We start from the raw sequence: 24,837 nt of genomic DNA on the forward strand, positions 1-24,837 counted from the left end.
ATTAATAATATTTTAATTTCACTGAACAACACTCTGCATTCAAACCTAGATAGACTACAGGTTGCAAGCTAAAGATGAAAATTTAAAATGAACATTTATATGGTTACATTTTTACATTTTACAAGTATGTCAATATTTCATACAAGGGTACACAGTTTAGATAAGATTTTAGCAGATTAACATCTTGGATTACAGGAGAAAATCTTAAAGTCATTCTCTATAGCAGAAAACAAAACTGATGAGAATAAATTTCATAGGCTATGCCCAAGAACCATATAAAAAAAAGACTCTACTCCTTGTATAAAATGGAGAGGCCTAACATATATGCAGAGACTCACTATTGAGACAAATCACCCCCACATTAATTTATAAACATACTGTAATCCTAGTCAAGGTTCCATTTGCATCCTGTGGGGGTGAGGTAAATAATTTGACAAACTCAAGTAAAGTTCACGTAGTGGAATAAATTTAAGAGAATAGCAAAGAAAACTTTTTAAAGTACAAATAAACTTCAACAATAAAAATAGCGTTTTGCTGGCACAGTCCCACAGAATAAAATTGAAAGTTCAGAAAAGCACAGGTGTATATAAGCATCCAATAAATGAGAAATAATGAAAGGAAGGATTTAATAAACAAACTTGTGACACCTGAATAGATTTATATGTCAAAATAAGTTTTAGATGGATAGAACATTTCAATGAAAGAAAATGAAAACAAAATGGGGAAGGCTTTCCTATGTGATTTCAAAGGTAGAAATAAAAAAGACTGATAGATTTGACATTAAAACAAACAATACTAAAATAAATATGTATTATGGATATCAATCATTTGTCATTTATACTATAATCCCTTAAATTCATTTTTTGTCTTTTCATTTCATTAGTTTCTTTGGACACACAAAAATTAAAAAAAAAAATGAAATATCAATCCCTTCTTTCAAGTTTCTTTGCTTTCGCCTAGAAATGATTTTCTTAACCCCAAACCAGACCAATTTTCACTTATATTTTCTTATAATTTTTTCATTGTTTCTTATTTTATGTCACTTAAATAGATGAAAGGTCAAAACATGGCTCTGTCCTATGTTGGCTGTTTGATTTGACAATGTTACTTAACCTCTCTGAGTCTCAATTTCATTTTCCTGAATAAACAGATATAATAATACCCTCCTATTAGAGCTGCTGTGGAGATTACAAGAAATAATTTACACAAGGCATTTTTCAGGGGAGAACCTGATATATAAAGAGAGTTAATAAGTGGCAGTTATGACTTTTAATGTGATCACATTACACATTGCACTTCTTAATTTCATTGATATATTGTCATGACTAGCAACTTCTGGGAATGGTGTTTTTACCTGATTTTGAAACAAATTTCACAGTATTTAATTAATGCCATAGTTTTCTACTTTGCCATTATTTTTAAACCATAATATATGCCACTCAGAAAAATATCTTACTTCTTTGAAGACTCTCCAGTGATATACACAGCACGCTTATCAGATGGCCAAGTCACAGTGTAATCCAGGAATATTAAAAGGTTTCTGATACCCCAGACCTGAGGAGATCATGTTCAAGCTTGAAATACAAATAGGACGTTTACATCTTACCTCTAACAGGCCATCCTCTGGCAGGTCGGTACAGTGAACAGCGTTCTGGATCTTAGTTTTACCAAAGATGGCTCTGAGAGTTCCAGGACGTAAATGCCGGGCAATTTCCTATGAAATACACATTTGCAAACAGATTAAGTCAGTCAGACAGGGTTCCCAAGAAAAACACCAGCTCTATGAAATACCTGAATTATTTGTTTATGAAATACATGCATACATTGGTAGTACTGACTTTTCCTAGAAATCGCCGGAATGTATGGAAACTGAGGAAAATTCTCAGGTCACTTGTAAGGCTTTTTCTGTGGCCCAACATAAACTCCACTGTAATCTACATTAGGGGAAATAATAGCGACATTTCTTTTTATCAATAGACTGGGGGAATCACATAAAATATGGACCCCGTTCATTTCTGTGAAAGACTTGTATTTTATAAAGACAACAGCGATCCTAACAACGTGATTTAAGATGAACTAGTTTGATCGCATGGATTTACAAGGCGTTGTGTTTTTTTTAATTTCACAGTCGTATCAGCCTAGTACTAGCTCACATTTAGGGGGAAAAGAGTTACAAATAACTCATAAAATTGTGGGTAAAGGAAACAAGAGTTGAAAAATTAACGATATGGGAGCATTAATGACCTACTTGGTCTTTCTTTTATTCTAAGTTAAATATTTTCAAAAATCCTATTTTAATTTTGAAATATATCGTATATACAAACAGGTACTTAATATATATATATATATATATAATATATATAATATACAACATATATAATATATAAATATATGAACACTTAAAAATAAAACAAATACCTGTGTACCCATTATTAAGCTGAATTAAAATATTACTATAACGTCAAAACCCCCTGTGTCCCCATCCTCATTCCGCCCAACCTTATTTCCACACAGAAGCAGCCCTTGATCTAAATTTCACTTAAAGATTCCCTTGTTTTGTTTAATGTTAAAACACTGGTTTTCAGGTTTTTCCACCTTAATGTGTATCCTGTAGTTCATTTGTTTTTATTGCTATATAGATTCCAGTGTGTGACAGAGCTGCCCTTATCCATTTTCCTGTTGATGAGCATTCAAACATTCATTTCTTCTCTCCCTCTCTTTTTCTCTCTCCCTTTCTCTTTCTCTTCCCCTTTCTCTCTCACTTTCACACACCATCACAAATAATTCTGCTACAAGCGTCCTTGTACGGGGTATGGTGAGCAAGTATGAGAGTTGCTATGGAATCTCAGGGCACATGCACATTCAGTCTTACTAAGGACTGCCAAACCCTTTTCCTATGTTAGTGGTTCTAACAGTCTGCCCTCAGCATCAGTGCACAAGAGTTCCCACTCTCCACACGGAGCCCAGCGTTTGATACTGGCTGACTTTTTAATTTTGCCATTTTGGTGGGTGTGTGAAATGGTATCTCGTGTTCTTAGTTCAAATTTCCCTGATTATTAAAGAAGTTCAGTGTCTTGTCATATATATTTGCATCTGTAAAATGCCTAGTCTTGTCTTTTCTTGATTTTTCTACTGGCTTATTCTTTGTCTTTTTGATTGCTATTCTTAATATACTCTAAATTCTACTTTTCTTCAGTTACATATGATGCAAATTTCATTTCCCAGTATGTGGCTTATAGTTGACTTTTCTTTACTAGGCTTTTTGATGACCAGAAATACTCAGTTTTAATGGAACTAAGTTTATCAATCTTTTCATGTATGACGTGTGCTGTTTTGTTTCTTGAGGAATCATTCCCTACTCTAAGATCGTAACAGTACTCTATTGCCCCCCAAAATCTTTAAAGTGCTATCTTTCCCATTAAATTCTTTATCTACCTAGATTTACTGGCTTGTGACTCTGATGTGAGGTAGATATCCACTTCCATTTTTCCCACATGTATATTTCATTGTCCTAGTATCGTGGATTGAATAATTTCCCACTTTCCCCACCCATCTCTAATGGTAGCTCTGTTATAAGTAAGGTTTCCATGTATGTATGGTTCTGTTTTAGTTTGCTATTCAGCTCCAGTGGGCTTTTCGTCTAGTCTTACAGCTATACTATACTGTCTTACTATGACTTCATAATAGGTCTTCATCTGGTAGGGCAAGTGCCCCAGACTCTGGTTTTGAATGCAGTAAGTGTGCATTGCCAACTAACTATCTGAGTGAAGATGTCAAATACATGGTTGGTTATAAGTCTCGAGTGCACTGGAGCCCTCCACCCCGCATATGACAATTTGGGAGTCCATAGCCTATATTTGGTATACCTGGTGTTTAAAGTGATCAGTTGGATGAGATCGTGAAGGCAATACTAACAAACAAAGGAGAGAAAGCTCAGGGGCTTCATATCATTAAAAAATCAAGGAGATGAGTACAGATAAGCAAAGGAGACTGAGAAGGAATGACCAGCTAGGTAAGGAGAAATCCAGGAGTGTCCTTTCCTAGAAGATAGTGAAGAAAACTGTCAAGGACAGAGAGTTATCAATAGTGTCAAGTGTGGCTGATATATCATGTTGGGTAAAAACTGAGAACTGAACACTAAATATATCAATATGGAGTCACTGACATCAGTTTCAGAGGAGTGGAGAGGAGCAAGAGACTGATTCTCTCAAGAGAGAAGGGAGGGGCGGCCTGTTGGCTCAGTGGTTAGAGCGCAGGGCTCATAACACCAAGGTCTCCGGTTCGATTCCTACATGGGCCGGTGAGCTGCACCCTCTACAACTGGTTTGAAAACAGTGACTCGACTTGGAGCCGATGGGTCTTGGAAAAACACACTGTTCCCCAATAAAAATTAAAAAGAGAGAGAGAAAGAGAACAGGAGTGGAAGAACTGGAAAAGCCAAGATAGGCTTTGGAGGAACTCAGCAGGAGAGAAATGGGGAAGTAACTGGAGTGTGATCAAGGGAGGTTTTTCTTCCCCCAGAGGGAGAGGATGTTGTTTTCAAGTCAAAAAATAATAGCACATAGCACACTCATACGCTGGTGGAAGTGATCCAACAAAGGGAGAAGCTGCGGAAGCAGGAAGGAGAGACTTGCTGGAGTGACGGGAGGCACTGCCTGAGCAGAGCTGGCTTCAGCTAGAGCAGGGGACAGTCACCCTGAGCATGCAGACAGCGTATGGGCCCAGTCGCAGGCAGGTGGGGACACGTAGAGGTGGGATCTTATGGAAGTCCTCTCTCCCTTTTACATTTTTATTGAGATATGATTTACGTAGCATAACGTGAATTGGTTTGAAGTGTACTGCCCCATGAATTTTGTCACACGCCCACTCTCACGTAACCATCATCCTAAACAAGATATGGTACATTTCTCAAGTTCCCTCTAGTTCTCTTCTGATTGATTCTATTTTCTAGTGAAGAAGGTGGCAAGGTTATCATCAGCTGAGAGAAGGAAGGGGAGGATGCTTTGGAGGTCTCAGGAGAGAAAAGAAGGTAAGAGAAACATTTTAAGAGAGCGGGAACGTGAATGGACAGAGGGTCGCTGAGCAGCACTACGGGACCTCTCGAGGTCAGTGATCATGAAGGTGAAGCGGTCGGGGTGTGGGGGTGGGGCGGTCACTCAAGTTATCTGTGTTCTTCTCCCGCCATGTTTACTGGTATATCATGCTTAGGTGACGGGTAATGATGAAGCATAAAGATATAGAACAATAAGTATTTTCTCTATAGCTGTTGTTAAAATTTAGGCTTTCATTTTGGATCTTCTCTCTTTTTTTGGAAATGTATTGATCCATTGATTTTATTTTTGATTACTGTAAAATATCACCTATAAAAGCCAAACATACTGAAATCCTACATGTGGAAACCCAGGAGAATTGCCCCCAGATCACTTCCTGGCAGATTGTCCCTAACTGTTCCTCACTGATTCGTGCTCCTCCCTCTCCTTGTATTCTACAGAGAAAACTATCCCACCACTCACAGATCCTGCCCTGGATGAAGCTGAAATGAGTTATCAGGTACAAAAAAGCAACACAAAGTACCAACATGCAATTTTCATTTAATAACATATATTTTTATAAGTTACTGAAGTACGTACAAGTGAGGGGTTTGAAACAGTCTTTCCAACTCTACCAAATTTCTGGCATATTCACCCTCCACTATGACCTTGCCCGCTCAGCCCCATCCAGTTGAATGCTTGGTTATTGCTCAGCTCATCATAAGTATTAAAAATTCCACTCAGGTAATCCTGCAGTGGGACGATGAATTCTGGCTTAAAGAATGACCTCTAAATGTAAGATATGGAAAAAGTGCACTAAGTAGAATGGTGATTAGCAAAATATTGAAAACAAAGAAGAGAAAGTGTAGTAATTATCCTGTTGTGTACGTTATAAAGAATATTACTGTTTATTAACTAATAGGTCTATCAGACCGATAAAATATATCTGGACAAAAAATAAACAAAGACAAACAAATTGCTTCCTTAGAAAGCCATTCTGTTTCAGTCCTTCATAATACCGGAGAGATGCGAAAGAATAAAAATGACCTTTCACTTAAGAAATGAGTTAAACTGGGAAGAGATTCGTGAAATTTACTGATTATAGAACTTTTTAAGAAAGACAACGTTGTGATCAATTACAGAGAATATTCATAAAATGAGTGGCATGTGGTGGATAATCATACCTGGTCGTTAGGTTTAATTTTGGGAAAATTTGAAATAAAAAAAGTCTTCCCTAAACTCTAGGATAACTGGGTCAGCAGTGATATATATAAGTGGTAAATACTAAGAGGAACTAGAGTAGCTTCAGTCTTTACTCCCTAAAACTCCTGTGAAACAAAACAGAAAATCGTATTATAATTATTGCCCTCATTTCACAGGCAACAAGGGTATAAATAGAAGCCAATATAGAAAGGCCAATGAGGCCATTAAAACAGCAGATATTTCTGTTTCTAGCCATTACCGGTACTCTTCGTAACGAGTCCTGTATGTAATATTAAAATGTACGGGCTAAATTCTCTCCCCGGTACTTCAAGAACAGCTTACCAAAGCTGACCTTCAAACAGCTTTCCCATTTGCATGCAATTTTGGATTAACTAATGCAGTTACAATTTTATATTCCTGGGAGATAAGCAAGATCAGACTAATTCGCAACTAAAACAACATAATGAAACAATGGGAGGAATCGGAAGTAGGAAAGGAAAACGGAGAAGAGGTCTAAAGCCTGCTTTCTATAAGTTGAAGGATCCTTCTAGAACCTATGCACAGGATTCAGAAAAGCAATCTTAACAGCAATCTGCAAAATTAAACTCGGCTACTTATGGATCAATCTCATTGAGCCACCAGAGATCTCAGTGAACGCATTTGTGTTACTGGCTCTGGAGACCACGTGGACTGTTCACAGGAAGGGTCGTTAACACGTCTGGCTTGTGAACGCTGCCTTTTCACTAAGAAGGAATTAGCTGCAATGTAAATTTGTACAACTTGTAGAGGGTCATAATTAAATGCGATTTTAGGTGAAACATTTAGACAATTCCACGCTGTCCGCCCCACTAGGTTTCAATGCACTGCTTGCCATCGCAATTAATCACTGCCTCTTTTTGAGCTCTTGCTACTTCGGCCAACAGGAGTCACCGGCTGAAATAAAGTCTTGTTTCAGACAGATGTTATTTTAAAAGGCAAAATGATGATCCCCTGGTTTTCCTCTATGTAAATTGTTGGGCAAATCTCTGCTCACTTTTATGTAAATGGCTTTAGAGTGTAGCATAAACCACAGGGACTCATTCCTGTGAGTAAAAGTCTGAGAAAATAAACCTTAGCATAGAGGAAAATGACATTACATCTTGGTAAATATTTTCCTGTTTCTTTTTTGTCTTTACCAAATACTGTGTTACAGAGAAGAGATTGAACCATTGAAGTACAGTCACATTACCACCGCGGAACGCAAGAGGGACTCTCAATCTTTCCCCTGAAAAGAACTGCGCTGCACAGTCCACCACTTCCTGACAAAAGAAAGAACTGCTGTGCCAACTTCCTCTACTCGCCTAAAGAAACGGACAGCTCAGTGCTCAGAAATAAAATAATGAAATAGCTGGCTCCTTTCTGGGCACCTCTAAGAAGGACTACGACCGTTGTAAATCCAGCACACGGAGAATGTCCATGAAAGCTTGACTGAGTACCAGCGATGATGATTGTGTGCAAGAGTGAATAAATGGATGACATCACAACATGCCCACATGTGTACACGTCATTACCCTAGCTGATGACCGGGTAGAGATATTAGGCCTCTGCTTTCCAACAGTCCAGGTCCCTTTGGCTGCATTATATGCAGATATATAACTACAAGCCCATTTGTTTTATTCTTAAACAGTGAATGTTTAAAAATCAAAAAATTGCCAAATGTTCATGTACTAAATATCTCACTTTGTAAAAGGTTTATTTACTTTGATAAAACTATTTAAACTCATAAAATATACGACCATTTGCTTCATTTATTTAATAAGCTATATCAAAAGGAGTCCTTTATTAAAGCAAGTGCTGTCAAATATGAGCTCCTGTATTCAGCTACGTACTTTCAAAATATAATCATTATATATTTGATTCTACTTTTAAAACGTGATAAAAACCTAGTTTTTAAGTGTAAGAAATTAATGGACTGCCAAGATTTACTAGTCCAAGTACTCCAGAGAATAACAGAAACAGTTAACCAGCTTTCCTTTTCATATTTTCTTTTTGGTTGTCTTGACTCAGAGAATAGTGTGTATACCAAATAAAATTCTCTGTATAGGGGGAAAAGACTTAAAAGATGTCGCTCATTGTCATGTCTACTCTTTATTACTATTTCCTCAGGTTAGGGTTCCAAACATCATGTAACTCTGGTATATTAATGCATCTCAGGAACCAACATAAGACATGCTGTCTAGAGAAGGTATTTTACAAAGGAAACCAGGTCGTCACTGAAATCTAAGTCTCTTAAACCCAGTATTACACTTTTAGAAAGAATAAGACAAATTATAAATGGATGAACATCATTTGTCTTTGGCCCAGAAATTTCATCTGCAGTAATTTACACTAAGGTAATAATTTTAAAAACTTGTGCAAACATTTATGTACCAATCTGGTCTCTGCAATGTCCTTGCACATAACTTTTTTTTTTTAGGCAACGGTAGGGGAATGGTTAACTAACCCATATACTAGCAGCTCTTAATAACCATGTTATGGAACTCTATTTAATAACATTAGAAAAGACCACAGCATATTTTTTAATTAAATAAGGATGTTACAAAATAGTAAATAGTTTATGATCTTAATTTCATTTTTAGGATGTGCATAAAAATACATTTTGGTCTGAGGACAAAATGTTAGCAGTGTTTACTTCTGGCAGGTAGAGAAACAGTTTCGTTTTGTTGGGTCTTGGTTCTCATCCATAATTTTCCTTATTTTTGTTTGTTTGTTTTTGGGGGCAGAGGGCTGGGGGTGACAAACACAGACTATTTCGGTAATTAGAGAGAAACTAAGCAGTGCATTAACAATGCTTCATTTCACTCGTCAAGAACAGAGATGTCCTCACATTTAGTCTGGCTGAGCTCACTTGTGAGGAACTGAGCTGAAGGAGACTCGGGCCCGGGGAGAAAGGCATTCTAAACAAGCGTGGGCCTGGCAGACTCACACCCAATGACGCTGGGCACCTAATTTCACAGGAGGGAAGCAAGTGACCTGTTTCTACCAACACAACCAGAAAAATGAGTCCTATTTGGATATAAAAATACTGGCAATCAAAGTCTGAAGTATGCGTAATCTCCATTGAAGAATGCATAATGCATCCTCTCTGTGGGGAAACGGGGGTCAAGAGTGTATGGGGGGGGGGGGATAAGGAGCATGAGTTTCCTGGCTGCCCTGAAGCCTGGGGATTCAGGTTCATTGCTTATTGGTAATTCTCAGGTTCATTGCTTATTGATAATTCTCAGGTTCATTGTTTATTGATAATTCTCAGGTTCATTGCTTATTGATAATTCTCAGGTCCATTGCTTGTTGAGAATTCTGAAAGGCCCACTTCTGAGTTCCATCAAACTAGGAAAGATTTTATAGGGCTTACAGTAAGTATACACATAATTCTTGACTCTGAAATGTGATACCCATAGAATTTGAGTTTAGCGGGACCCCAAAGAAGAGCAAAAGTTAGAAAAAGACCGGATAACTCAGATGACCGCAAATGTATTCAACTCAGAAGTATTCAAACTCAGATGTATTCAAAAGGCTTTTGTTTTTAAGCCTAAATCTAGTGAAGCCAAAAGTAGAAGTTATACACATATAATCTCATCTAGTGTGGTAACTATTAAAATGAATAAGCTAAAGTCCATTCCTATTGATCAGATAAAGAAATCGGAAAACAACAAAAAAAGACATCCCATACCTTCCATTATCCACAGAAACTGACTTAAATCTATGTTCATATCTTAGTGCTGTTTTCATATTGCAGACAAATAAGGCATTTTAAAATAAGGCAATTTAAATCCTTTATTCTTTTTTGAAACAAACAGTATCATCAAGAGACATCTGCTGAAAGTCTGCTGAAGACCTGAAGTGTGGTCTGCATACCCGCTGGACGACACCGCCTGAGAATGCCATAAGTGCAGGATTTCAGGCCCCCCCCCCCGCCCCGACGGAAATATAATCTACAATTCAAGATCCCAGGCATTTCCTATGTGCATGGAAGTACTGGGAGCACATGCCAATTGCCCAATAAGAGGTGTAGACAATCCATGATGCATGTGTTTAAAGGAAGCAAAGTCACTCCAGGCTGGGGTGGTTAGTGGGGTCTTACAGGGAAGTCCTTGGAAAAGAAAAAATGGAGTGTGGCGTACTCAACCCTGTTCTGCGTCAATGAACTCTCTAGCGTTTTGTAAACGTGACACATCTAGAGCTCCGAGAAATGAGCAGGGTCAGGAGAGAAACTCGTCTGAACAACTTAGTCAAAGTAACTTGCAAATAGCACACTGACAAGGTGGCAAAGCTTCGGAAGACGATGAAGTAAGGAATCTCGAGAACACACGGTTTTATTCTGAAATGCACAACCCTCAGTGAATGAGGGCAGGCTGTTTGACCCACATACCTGCGTTTTCCTTTCTCACACTGCATCTGTTAAATTTAGGTTTACTTAAAATGTAGGAAACCCTCTTTTTGAAGCACCGTAACAGAAGATGCTAAGGCTTGAGGACAAGCAAAGCCAAAACCCTCGCAGGGAAAACAAAATTCAAAATATGAGGAGAGTCAGGAAAAGTGCCAAGTCCAAGGAATTCTATTGGAAAGAACAGATTTTTTTTTTTGTTTAAAATAATGCAAAGAGTCAATTCCTAAATTTTACAACATGAATAGTCAACTCCTAAATTATAAAAAATATTAACTCACACAATTGCTAAATTTGAGTTCATTTTCGTTATATTTTAATTGAGTGCTTTCAAAAAGACCACAGCTGTGCTCACCACTACCTAGGAGCAATGACTACTGTTCTAGCTCGTGTCACCAATCAAAACTCAACACACACAGGTGAAAGGGTGCCACTCATCAGCCTGGCTACATTTGCGGGGCCCCCAACGGCCCGTCCTTTGGCTCTGCAAGTGGTAGGACTGTCTCACTGGGATATAAATAAAATGTCTTATAACAACATCCTGAGAACGCTGTGGCTCAGTACTCTTCCTGCCAGCTGTAACTGATCCTGGGCTCAAACCTGGCACTGGCATCGGTGGCTTTTACCTATTGATAGACTGGTGGCAGGCTCTTTCATGTCCAAAAATGGTCATTTCCCAGGGTCTCAAGAAGGTTTAAAAATATTTGCCTTCCATCTCCACACAAAGCCTACTGTCTTTCAGTGAGTGGCTGACACTCGAAACTGACAAGCAGCACATGGGCATTGGGGAGATATGGCCTGGCACACGTTCCTGCAGCTTCTTGGGATTTTAAAACGTTAGCAGCTCCAGCTGGTGGTGGTGCCCCGTCACCAGGGTGGAAATTCTAGCCCCTCCTTCTGATTGTGATGGGGACAAGTCTGATTGGAATATGACTATTATTTTCTAAGACAGAGCAAGTGATCTTCTCTATGCATAAAAAGAAAAAGCAAAGGTAAAGTATTAACCTAAGAGATCTTAAAAGGAAACTGCAGCATTTGGTAGAAAACAGTTAATGCAGCCAAAGAGAGGTAAAAGAATCACTAAGGAGATTATATATATTTATATATTTATATATAATTTATATATAATTAAATATTATATATTTATATATAATTAAAAAATATATATATATTTAATAAAAAGGAAAATACATGAAAGGGAAACAAGAAACCAAAAGGGAAAAGTTTTTGTGAGAATCATTCAGACAAAAGTACTGGAAAGTGCAGCAAAGGGTGCCGGTAAAAGGAATGAGAAGAAAACCAGCTAAATGTCAAAATTACACACACACACACACACACACACACACACACACACACGCACAGGAGGAAAGAAAGAAGGAAGGAAGGAAGGGAGGGAGGGAGGGAGGGAGGGACGGTTGACCCATTATGGAAGAAAGAAGATAGTTATCAAAATGTTTCAGTCCCTGTGGGGACCAAGGCAGCACCTATGGAATAAAAGACCAGGAAAAGAAGCTGGGTGTGGGTAGGTGGGAGAAGAGCCGGGTACACAGTACTTAGCCATAACAGAAGATGTTAAGGCTAGAGGACAAGCAAAACCGAAAACCTGGCAGGGAAAACAAAATTCAAAATATGAGGAGGAATCAGGAAAAGTGCCAAATCCAAAAAGATACAAGTATCCTCAAGAAAGTTAAAATTCCATCAGTGACAGTTTCATGAATAGTTATTGAAATGAATTGAAATGGCATATGGCTAATCTTTGGAGTTGGTGTCTAGAACGACACTACAGAGACAGAGAGCAGGTCAATGGGTGCCTATGGTGGGAGTAGGGGGAGGGGTGGGCAGGGAAGGAAGGCAACAGCAAAGAATACGGGGTTTGTTTTCGAGGTAATGTTCTAAATGTTCTAATATAGACAGATAACAGCTGCACGTATGTGTAAATACACTAAAAACCACAGAATCGTACATGTTAAGTGGGTGAACTGTATTGGTATGTGAATCCTATCTCGATAGGGCTGTTACAAAAATGTATATAACTTACCCAGTTTTAACAAACTTGATGCAAAAATTTTCTTTCTATTCTCACCCCACCCTCACCCCCGCCTTTTTATTAACCTCTGAAAGACTTATTATAAAACAAAAAGATGTGCTTTCATTGACTTTGTTTTGATTATACAAAATATGACATATAATACCACTTAAAAATAGTTAAAGCTAAATGTGTATTATTTCTGGTCATTATTTCTCAAAAATAATGCCACTGAGCCCTTTAAACCTTGGCTGGTACCACACTGTATAAGTGCAGAAGTGACACTCATAATAATTTCTATTATATGAATGACAATAATAATGCTAGCTAATATCTACTAAATGTTCACTATGTGCTGGGGAGTTTATACACGAATAATCTCATTTATTCTTTATAACAATCCCTTGAGGTAGATATCATTATTATCCCAGTTTCACAGAGGAAGAAATTAAGATTTTGAGAGCTTACCTATAATGGACCAAGAACAAAGCTACTAGTGGTGTAGGTGGGATTCAAACTCACGTAACAGAACCCAAGGTCTTAACCACCTTGACACACTTCTTGGATCATATGCTGTATACACACATAAAAATCATGTACCACATTTCCCAGAGTTTCAAATTGTGAAACTGTAAATTATACCTCCAAGGCACATAAAGGGAAAAGGAAAAGGTAAAATTCACCAAGAGGTTAGCAAAAAATAGGAATTTTACAGTTGGCAGTAGCATAAATTATGTAGCTCGATGACAACCTCACGGAAGTGATAAAGCAGGATTTGGAGACTTGCCGAGTTCTCACAAAAGGAAATCTCAATAATGATGACTCTCCCACAGTATGATGGATACAAAACTCATTCCTTCATTCACTTAAGCCTTTAGTCATCGTTCATTTCAGTGGACAGACATACTCAACGTCAAGTACGTGCCAAGCTCTGTGCTAGGCTACAGACTCTAGAAAGTCCAAGAGGGATCTGAGAGCCCCAGTCCTCAAGGGCCTCACAGTCTGATGGGGGCGGGGGCTAAACAGTATGTGTCGACTAATAATTACAATACAGCGTGATGACCGACACTGAAACAACACAGTAGGAAGTTCGGGTCTGTTGGAAAGGTCAGGGAAGGCTTCACCAAGAAAATCACTAAATTAAGAGAGAAATTATTCTTCTCCAGGAAGCAGGTAAGGGAATTTAGCACGGAGTAGTCAGAAATTGCGTCATTTAGCACTGCTTGGCACAGTCTGAGAGTGGGAGATCGTATTAGTGTGTCTTTCTATTGTGATGCCCTGATATCTGGGCCTTACTGACCCCAGGGAGACCTCCCGATCCAGAGCCCACACCTCCTCACTCACCCTCTGAGGCGTTTATACTCCAGGCCAATATTCCCCTGCCCTCATCACCCCAGGACCAGGTACCAGACAACTCAGAACAGCCCAGCGACACCCCAGAACCCAATGAAATCAAAAGGAGCCAGTCCTAGGCCTGCTTAGCCCGCCTCACCCGTCCTTCCTGCACGAACCACCAGGGCTCCTGCGCCCATCCCTGCTTCCTAATAGACCCTGGTGCTTTCCCCTGCGGCCCCGAGTGGCATGGCCATGCGCCTTCTTCTTGGGAATGACAACTACCTTGTCCGTGGGGATCGTCTCCTTACCTGTGGGCCTCACCTCCCTGAATAATACTGAGACCTACGTTAAAACAGAGCCGCAGTGCGTGCTGCTACCTGGGTAGAAAAGGCGAGATCACGGGGCCTGGTCTGCCTCGCTGAGGAGTTTTAATTACTCGGTAAACACTGGGAGCAAAACACGCGTTGAGTGGCGGCCCGACGTTTAACAAGTGTGCATACTGCACAGGAGGGGGCAGCGCCCAAGGTGACGGGGGACTCAGGAGGTCAAGCTCATGCAGGCACAGCCCGGAGTGACGGAACGCTCGTGGGGATGCTTCTTAGTTCTGCCCTGGTACTGCTTCCTCTAATCCCCACGCAGAAGCTAGAGAGACACAGAGAGCCGGGTGGTGGCGGTGCCCTGCGCACACGCCCCCTGTCGTGGCCCCGTCTCACTCAGAGTCACCGCAGGGCACACACTGCGCACAGGGTCTTCCCCCTGGGCTGTCGCCAGCCGGACCTCACCGCCTGCGGCCTGCCCTGGTCGCTCTGCTCCAGCCACGCCGGGCTCCTGGCTCCTTCCAACACCCCAGGCAGCCTCCGGCTTGGGCACCTGCGGCTCGGTCCACCCCGACTGCTCGTGACCCTCCCCCTTACCTCCTTCGGGGTCCTACGAAGCGTTACCTGTCCCCACAACCTTCTCTGTTCATGCTCTTTAAAAACTGCAAACCCCTCCGCTTCCCGGAAAAACCCACTTGCCTTCTCTGCTTTATTTTCCTGGCGGCACTTACCATCACTAGGCGAACTCTATGTTTTACGTATTTATTCTGTTCAGGGCGTGGGGACTGGAGTTGGAAAGGAATCAAATGGAAGGGGCTGCCTCGGCCACTGCTTCGTCTTCCAGCTCCAGGGTCCTCATTTGACTCCGCATCTTCCTCTAGGAAGAGGGCTCCTAATTTTGCCCTGGGCTTAGGATGGCTCTTGGCCGTCTGACCAAGTCGAAGAACCTTTCTCAGAGCACTGTTTTTAAATGCGCAAACACGTAGGAGTTCAAGGAAACAAATTATTCTGACACACAATCATCAAAATACAGTTTACAGTTGTGCTATAATAATATAAAGGGCATCTTTATAAAGAGGTAGCAGCTGATCTAATAACTACGACACTTTTAAAGTAACAATGGCTGTAAATGATGTTTTAAGATATTTACAACAACTGTAATGTGATAGGAAAATCTGATGTCTATTGGTGGCACAGTTAACGTACAGCCACTGCAGTGGTGTGTTGCTTATATCCAGAGGAATTCTAATCTTCAGTCAGAGATTAGTGAAAACAAGTACGTGAAATTTTTTCTCATCCAAATTGACAGACTCCGAAATTCTATTCCCCCAAACTTTAGGGGTGTGGAGACACCAGGACAAGAGGTCTCAGCGGAAATCTACATACACAGTTACATTTAAACCAAAATAACAGTAAAATCTTCTCACTGAAAGAAAGGCACATTTCTATTCTAATCATTTCTGCACCTTTGACACTAGAGAAACTGTCTATTAAAGATTCAATCAGTATTTCATTTGCATTCTGTGGAAGATTAAATGTGACATCGCAGTGTCGCAATTCCTAGCAGTAAATTCCGGTAATTAACAGGAAGGTTTAAAGGCCAAAACTGAGAACAATCCCAAACAATTTCTAAATGTAACCTTTAATGGCTTGGGTCACATTTATAGGAGATAATAAAGTAGTAAAAAGATATCCATAGAGTTACACCTTTAGGGAAAAAAATAGTGTGAGTTGGATTTCAACCCTGTGAGGTTTTAAAGAGTGTTTTTTCATAGACCATCTGGTTTAGGATCCTAATCAACTAATTCCACCCACTTCTGAATCCCCAATGCAGAACTAACAGGAAAGCAACATCTGCTGGTTACAGGACGGTGATATATAGCATTTTTGTTTTTACAAAACTTGAGTTCAAAAAACACCTTCAAAATTGAAATTCACATTGAAGGAGCAGAATAAGAGCCCATTATTGCCAGACTACTTTCTTTAAGAACACACAAAACAGACATATTCAAGAACTTTTCCATAAAAAGCCAAGGGTTCCAAATTTACTGAAAGCTGACAGGTGCCTAAGTAACATAATTTAAACTCAAGATTGAATGCTTTTTTTTTTTTCTATTTCTTCCTCCTACTTTTGAGAGTAAAAGCGATCTAAGTCCCTAAAACTTAAATCGATAGCTCAGGAAGAACAGTTCAACAATGAATACAGTTAACGGGGCTTTGGTGCCTGAATCACTGCATCTTATTGCTTCCAAAATATAACAGTCCCTTCTTTTACAAATTTGATGATCTACAGTAGATAAACTGCCTGGCTACTCATACCCATATCCAAATCACCAAGGCCTGCAAGCTCTCCTTCCAAAATATAGTTCAAAACCTTCCATTGTCACCAGCCTGTGAAGGTGATCAGCAAGGGTTTCATCACCTCTAGTCAGAATTACTTCTCTCTGTTCCAACCGATTTTCCATACAGCAGTCAGTGATCTTTTAAAATACAAAAGTACGCCCATCGATCCCCCACTGAGACTTTCCCACAGAATTTCCCGTTGCACTTGCACAACGTACGCTAGTTAATGTGGCCCCACACTACCCCTTCGGTCACTTCGTGGGCTACCCTCCTCTTTGCGCTCGAAGCTACAGCCAAACAGGACTTCTCCGAACTTCTGCAATGCTGCGATGTGCTAGCTTCTCCCCAGATCGGGAGCCGCCACACATGACTGTTTTCTACCCTTCCGATGTGAAGATAAAGGAGAACCTCTCAGGAATCCCTCCACTCGAGCTAAGCCAGGGCACTGTTGCCAGCCCTTGCACGATGGTCACTCTGTGTCAGCACCGACCATAGTTGTGGCACACATCATGTCATCATTTGTTTAATGACCCTGTTCCTCCCTGGACTGTCAATTCCACGGGGACAGAGCCAATGCCTACCATCCCACGCTCAATCCCCACGGCCGCAGTGCATTCCATACTTTCAGGAATGAAACACAGTTAATGCCGAGCCAACAAAAACGGAGGGAAACGAGCGAACATCGCTTGAAGTGACATTTATTTCTAGTGCACCTAAGTCTATCCATAGTGAATCGCTGGAAGTTTTAGTCACAAAGAAGATGTTTCTGTATTCTCCATGACACTAGAAAATAAGTATAAACTATGTACAATTATATAACTCTATCAACAATGCATATATATATATATATATATATATATATATATATATATATATATTTATGCATCTCTTCATTCTAGAAATGTATGGCCCAACCCAGAAAGTGTCCCAATGTTTGGTTCCCAAGTGGGGAACCAAATGTGACAAAACACAAATGTGACACAATGTGACAAAAACACAAATGTGACAAAACACTCGTATTTCCATATCAGAAGCTTTGCTCCCCCTGGGGAGGGGTACACTGGTACTCATCTGAAGAAAACTATGCTTTAATTATCCACTTTAATTTTGTACTTTTTTGAGCTAATTGTATGAAACCCTTTATAGTCATCTACTCTTTAAGAAAAAACTATTTTCTTTAGCTAGGGTATTTTATTAGGCGGGCACCGCTAATTTTTTTAAAATGTATTTTTCTTTTACAGTCATTTGAGTTTATTATTTAAAAATGTAGAAAATACACTCAATCCTCATTATTCACGGATTCCATATTTGCAAAGTCACTTACTCACTAAAATTTACATGTAACCCCAGAATGAAAAATTTGAATTATTAAGCATTATTCAAGAAGTTATTTCTAACGATGGGCTAAAGCTTATCCCAGAAAGATGACAGCACTGACCAGAGCCCTGGGACATTGAGATAAAGAACCTGAATGCTCACTGCCTGTAACAATGACAATCGCATCGCTAATCAATTATTGCAAGGAGACAGGGGAATGGAGCGTTTAAGTGGGAGAGCCATGTCATAGTTGTAAATAGGACGGTCAGGGCAAGTTGCATTGAGAAGCTTCCACCTGAGTAGAGACTTGAAAAAGGTAAGGAAATTATCCACACAGCTGTCTGGGGGAAGAACATTCTAGGTGGAATGGACACCCGTGTAAGGGCATTAGGCTGGGAACATCCCGATTCAGCACCCACGTGCTGGACCTAGAGACTTCTCTCATATATCATGTCAATCATACCACAGGAGGACAGCTCACCATTTGCCACAGACGATACATTTTTTTTTTCTGTTTAAAGATAAGTATGAAATAACTGAAAATAGCAAAGACTCAAAATTCAGTGTGAGTTGATACTGTCAGGATTATCGGCAGACAGGAGGCCAACTGGATTTACCAAATTTCAAAAACCTGGCTGTAGGTCCTCTAATGCAACCACATTCATAAAAACATATGAGAAGATTCAATACCGTAAGGTTTCTTGCTGTGACCTGTCCCTAGAAACGTCACATCTGTTTAAATGTAGGAAAACTGATCTTATAAATGGACTGATTGATCAATGGCATGAGGAAAAAACACTTCGAGTAATTGAGGGGGCCTGTTGGTACATGTACTATTTGTGTTCCCAGAAAGGAATTTTACTCTGCGAGTCTTCTCATTTACTTAGGTGAATCAGCAAAGAAATGGAGGATCAATTAAAAGTAACTTATAAGATACCTGAAATTAATATAAAATAATATTGAACGTCAAGAGTAATTGAACATTTTTTTAAAAAAATAACTTACAAGACCTTCAGGCTGCTGAAGGGTCAATTATAAGAGATGGGAATGAAAATGACAGAAAAGACATGAAAAGGGGTTAAAGGCTATACACAGAAAAGTTAAACTATGAAATAAGAAAAATAGCAGGTCAAAGTAAACTGAAAACAATATATAATCAAATCAGCTAAAAATAATTACATAATTTATAAAACCATAGGATCTAGCAAAGAAAAAAAAAACCCTACAGGGCTGAAAAAGTAAAGTAGGTCATAGCATAAATTTCTTGGGTTTTAAAAATTCCTAGACTTACAGGAACAAAGCAATTTCTCTAGACCAGCGAGTCTTACATCTAAGGACATTCAATAAATGCTGTCTGAATTACATTGAATTGGTGCTCATCTTCAATAAGCTATTTACAATAGAGAGTGAAATAAAGGAAAGAAAGGAAATTTATAGTTGGTGTTTTAAATCAGTAATACTTCCCATGATCCTGCCCGGCGTATAACATTTGCACGGAGATTTCTCATATGTATAATGTTACTTCTGCTTTTCAATGTCTTTCTGCCCCCCTCACCACCGAATGTCCATATGAAGAAAACCCAAAGCATTTGAAAGGTACAGTAGAGAATATTAAGTTTCACATTCATCCCACTGCTCATAATTATTTCCGAATCTGGTAGGAGGCCACCCATCAATATTGTTCATGTTGAGAGCTTAATTATGTCTTCTCGATGGCGAAGGACGATTAATACCTTAGAGAATTTCTATCACAAGGCTTGATAAATTTTCTTACCTTGACAATTTAGCAAGAAGAAACAAGAAAAGAAAATGCCACAGTAAATGTTTCTGCCCATTTTGCATTGTCACTAGGTTAATCAAAATTTCACATTTTCTTAGAGTATTATATAAAAAATATGTAAACTGTTATTTTGAATAAAAATGTTTGTCTATTATATTCACATTTGCATTATTCCTTTTAATGAGAAAACTATCAAACCACTTAAGACAGTTAATAAATAGAATGAACTTGATTAATATTTTAAGGAATAACTCACAGGATCAGCAGGTCCACAGAATTCTCGAAACGTTTTTGTGGGGTCATTTTGTTGAATCTCCATTGCTACGCAAGGGCCAGAAAACATTTCTGTCACCATCTCCTATAATACATAATATATCATAATATTAAAAATTAACATTTTCATAATCTTTTGCTCCTCCTCTTTTAATTGTACCACTATGCCACTAACATCAAAATGTTCGTTACCTTGGACTTCTTCCCCACCTGTACCCCACATGCCAAGCAGTTCCCAAGTTTTGTCCATTTTTCCTACGTATGTGTGTTCCCTCATCTCCATTCCTACCACTACCACCATGTCAATGTAACGCTTCACAACGTGACATGATCTTTTAGTACATCTTCCTTTCAGAGGGCTCTCTCTTCTTAAACACAGTGTTGTCAAATGAACAGTTCTAAAGGTATGAATTTCAAACTGTCAAAAATCAACATTTCTAAAGACATAAATTCCAAAGTGTTTCTCCTAAAGACACTTTTAGATATCATAATGATTTCTACAAAGGAGAAATAACAAGGACCAGATTTCTCTCACAACGAACATCTAGAAACTAGACAATCTGTATGAAACAACAGTTTTCAGACTCTGGCTGACAGGCAGAGAAGGGAAACAAATGAAGTAAGCCATACGACTGCCCCTATCTTACTGCTTGGAGGCAGTTTCCAGACAGTGGGACAGGCAGAGGAAACACAACAGAGCCCAACATTGCCACTGAGTAGAAGAGACAGAGACTGGAGTTCATGTAGGCCAAAGCAGCTAGAATTTGCAGGATAGAATACAAGAGAAGATGGAGTGCTATAGGAGAGTGAGCTACAGGGATCTGCAGAAAAGTTCACTTAAATCTTTGGCTAAGAGTCTGTGTATGTATAGAGGACACAACCTAAGGCTGAGAAGAGAATGACCAGAAAGCAGTAGATGGAACAGTAGCACAAGGCTGAGAAGCGATTAGGCTTCTACCAGCTGGAATGGAAAGCCCTCAAAAGATACACAGGGCATCAGGCAGAGTTCTCAGAAGGGCACTGCACCACAGTGGTTGGCTTAAATTAGTCTTCAATATGGATGCTCTATACCCATCCTACAAAGCTTAAAAACAAGTCTCAAAGGGTCAAACAGATCCCAAGCAACTGGACTGAGTGCCAGAACAAAGTCACTCTTCAAAGGAATACAACAATACCACGTAACACTGAATTCCCAATATCCAGCATCCAGTAAAAATTATCATGCAAAGAAGTAAGGAAAGATGAACAATCACCAGAAGAAAACTCAAAAAACTGATACAGACCCAGCAATGATAGAAACAATGCAGGTTACATAAGAATGTTAAAACAACAATTATAAATATGTTCAAATTATAGAAGGAAACATGGCCATCCATGATGCAGAGAAAATAAAAAGTATTAAAAAGACCTAAATAGAACTTCTAAAGATGAGAACTACATCTGAATTAAAAAAATACACTGGATGGGTGAACAGGGTAAGACAGTGCAGGAGAGCAATGAATGTGAAGATATGAAATAGAAACTATTCAAAAGCAAGCATGGAGATAAAGAAAAGAAAAATGAAAGAGGAATAAAAAAATACCTGATAGTGGATGGGGGGCGGGGGGTTCACACCTCCCTAAGGTTCACGCAGTGTGAGGGATATAAACGATAAACGTCTAAGTATTACTTTGTCTTGTGCCCCTGAAACTGATAATAATAATTAAAAAACACCTATAGGACAATGTCAAGCTGTCTGATATACGTGTAATTGGAGTTCAGGAAGAAGAGAAGAAAGGGTGAACAGAAAAATATTTCAAGAATTAATTGTTAAAATGTTTTCAAATTTGATGAAACCCATAAGCCTAGAGATCCAACAAAATCCAAGGAGAATACACGTAAACAAAAGCACAGTAGGGCACATAATAAAACTGGCTAAAAACAACCCAGTGAAAAATACTAAAACCAATAACAACAAAAAGCCCTTAAATACAAAAAAAAAAAAAAAAAGAGGAAGAAAAAAAAAAGAACTTAACAGCAGAGCAAAGATAAGGCTGCAAACAAAAACCTGTCAATCTAGAATTCTATACTCAGGTAAGAGAATATTTTTCAAAAATGAAGGAAAAATAAAGACTTTTTCAGACAAACAAAATCTGAAAGAATTCACCACCAGCAGCCCAATACCATAATAAATGTTAAAGGAAGTTCTTCAGACAGAAGGAAAATAATACCAGACAGAAATATGGATGTACACAAAATAATGGTAAACATGTGGGTAAGAATAAAATACATTTTTCTTTATTTTGTGTGAAAATTTTCTTTATTTTGCTGTGAAAAATAATTATTTACAGCAAAAGTATTAAAAATATATTGCAGGGTTTATAACATCTATAGAAGTGAAATATATGACAACAGCACGTGGGCTAGGAGTAGGGTAATGGAAGTATGTTCTTAACTCTATATGTGAAGTGCTATAATGAAAAAAACAATCCAAGATAAGCGTCTCTCAACAAAAACTCATAGACACAGACAATAGTTTCGTGGTTACCAGAGGGTAAGGGGAGAAGGATAGTACAAGAGGGTAAAGGGGGTCAAATACATGGTGATGGAAGGAGAACTGACTCTGGGTGGTGAACGCACAGTGTGATATATAGATGATGTACTAAAGAATTGAGCTCTTGAAACTGATGTAATTTTACTAACCATAGTCACTCCCAATAAACTGTAATTAAAAAAAAAAAAGCACAGTATGAGTGGAAAAAAAAAGAAAACCAAAGTGTCTCTCACAGTATCTAGAACACTCAGTGAATGTGGTTTTTTTCCCTTCCCCTTAAAAGGGGAAGAACATTTCAGGCAGAAGTAAGAATAAAGACTTTGAGGCGTAAGTACAGTTGGGTATATGAAGATCCGCCAAGGAGCTAAGTGACACTACAGGAAAGCAGGAAGAGAAGAGGCCAGACCACGGAGGGCCATGAAAGCCTCTTTAATGACGTTGGGGAGTTTACGATACACCGTGCCAAAGTAAAAGGAAGGTTATTTATTACAGAACAGTATTTAAATATTAATCCGAACTCAGTCATCAGACCGAATAGAAATGTCACGAGTTAAAAGAGGAGAGTAAAGACATCATAAATAATACGATGCACAGAACCCTACTCATTGGAGTCCCGAACTGTATACCCTGAAGTAACCTTGCTATCTCACAAAGGTCATATGTAATGGATTTTTATGGCTAATTATGTTGAGCCTGATTTTCTGTTTCATGGTGTTGACTGTGCTGCTTACTCATAAATGTCAAGGGCCTCGTTCTCAGCAGGGGTAACAGAAAGCATGGAAGGCATAATCCTAAACGAGAGGAGGGACTGTTGTCTGCCTTTCTTTCTCTTGTCTCCGTCTTTCTCCTTCAGTGCTAATAACAAATACTGTTAGAAATACAGGCATAAAGGGGGGCACTAAATGGAAAGAAAAAAAACATGTTGAAAAAAGGACTCCTTGTCAGGAAGAGTGAACTTCATGCAAAGAGAAAAGCCAAAACTTGACAAAACAACATGGGTGATGAGAAGGTCCGCTAGCACAAAGGTGTCTGAGATAATTTGATAAAGAGGGTCAAGAGGGTAAGGAAAACAGCTTTGATTAAATATGTACCATGTATTATTTTAAGGAACAAAACGTGGCTTACTTGAATATAGTCATTTGCTTTCAAGAACATATTTCATTGCCCTCTGAACAACTAACTCCCTGTAAGTCTTATTATTTCTCCAGTCTCGTCACATTTGCAGACGATTCTATCTGCATTTGTGTCATTAAAGCAGATACAAGTATTGCTATGGAGTTATACTATACGTTAAAAACTCTCTGCTTTTCACTTTCTACAGCATGTGGGACAGTCTGCCATCCTGAGACTATTATAAACTTCAGAGATAATTTCAAAATGTGTCAATGAATGTCCCAGCAAGGTTTTTTTTTCTGTGGTTTTTTTTTTTTTGCATCCCTGTATATTTTTGTTTCCTAAATGAAACAATAGCGTGTTTTTAAAACTGATGCAGTGGCTCTCAGGGATAAGACTGCCTCAGTCATTGGGTCTGATCAGCTGGCAGAATCAGAAACCCTACAAGGATACTTTCACAATTAAAGATTATATAAGATTTGAGATACATAAATTGTTTTCAGTACCAATGCTGTACATTTACTTTAGTACTTACGTTATATTCGGACACGACTCCTTTATAAACTTCATAAAACTCTTCAACATTAACTCGATCCATGTTGAACTGTATTTAACAACAACAAAAAAAAACCATAAGCCAACTAACCAAAGAAAATGAGCCACACTCAGCACTCGACATTTATGATCTCTTGGATACAGGTTCTTTCAATGTAAACCTTGCATAAATTACGCTTTGAAGAAGAGTGTTATTAAAGATTAGTTCGTCAACGAGAGAAATGTACAACAATTACTGAGTGCATTGTTCTAGGTCCTCATTTGATTGTACAACAGCCCTGCCATGTAAGTAGTGTTAACAGCACCAGGTTGCAGAGAAGGCTGAGATGCAGATGTAAGCTCCACAAACGTGCATCCCATCGCAGTCTAAGCTCACCGATCACGCTCTCAACCACTACGCTGTACCTCTCTCTGAATAAAACCTCATTCTCAATACAAAACAAAAACAAAAACAAAAAACCTTATATACAATGTAATGTTGTTTATTGATAGATTAGTGGCACAAGCAAGAAATGTTACCAAAGGAAAGTTCTCCAAATTTTGTAGAGATGGCTGAAAACATACCCCTTTTCTCCCAAGCATTCAGAAA

At 38.9% G+C, this 24,837-nt stretch overlaps 1 protein-coding gene across 1 annotated transcript in view; it reads right to left on the minus strand.

Moving 5' to 3' along the window:
• The window catches only part of NME7 (NME/NM23 family member 7), a 115,527-nt gene that overhangs the window by 33,178 nt on the left and 57,512 nt on the right, over positions 1-24,837 (minus strand). The window contains exons 9-11 of the mRNA XM_033093498.1: positions 24,229-24,297; positions 20,031-20,132; positions 1,607-1,714 (exon numbers count right to left, since the gene is read on the minus strand). Coding sequence (XP_032949389.1) covers positions 1,607-1,714; positions 20,031-20,132; positions 24,229-24,297 — 279 coding nt within the window. The remainder of the gene's footprint in view (positions 1-1,606; positions 1,715-20,030; positions 20,133-24,228; positions 24,298-24,837) is intronic.

The sequence above is a fragment of the Rhinolophus ferrumequinum genome, chromosome 22, assembly GCF_004115265.2.
Source record: "Rhinolophus ferrumequinum isolate MPI-CBG mRhiFer1 chromosome 22, mRhiFer1_v1.p, whole genome shotgun sequence".
NCBI classification, from domain to species: Eukaryota; Metazoa; Chordata; class Mammalia; order Chiroptera; family Rhinolophidae; genus Rhinolophus; species Rhinolophus ferrumequinum.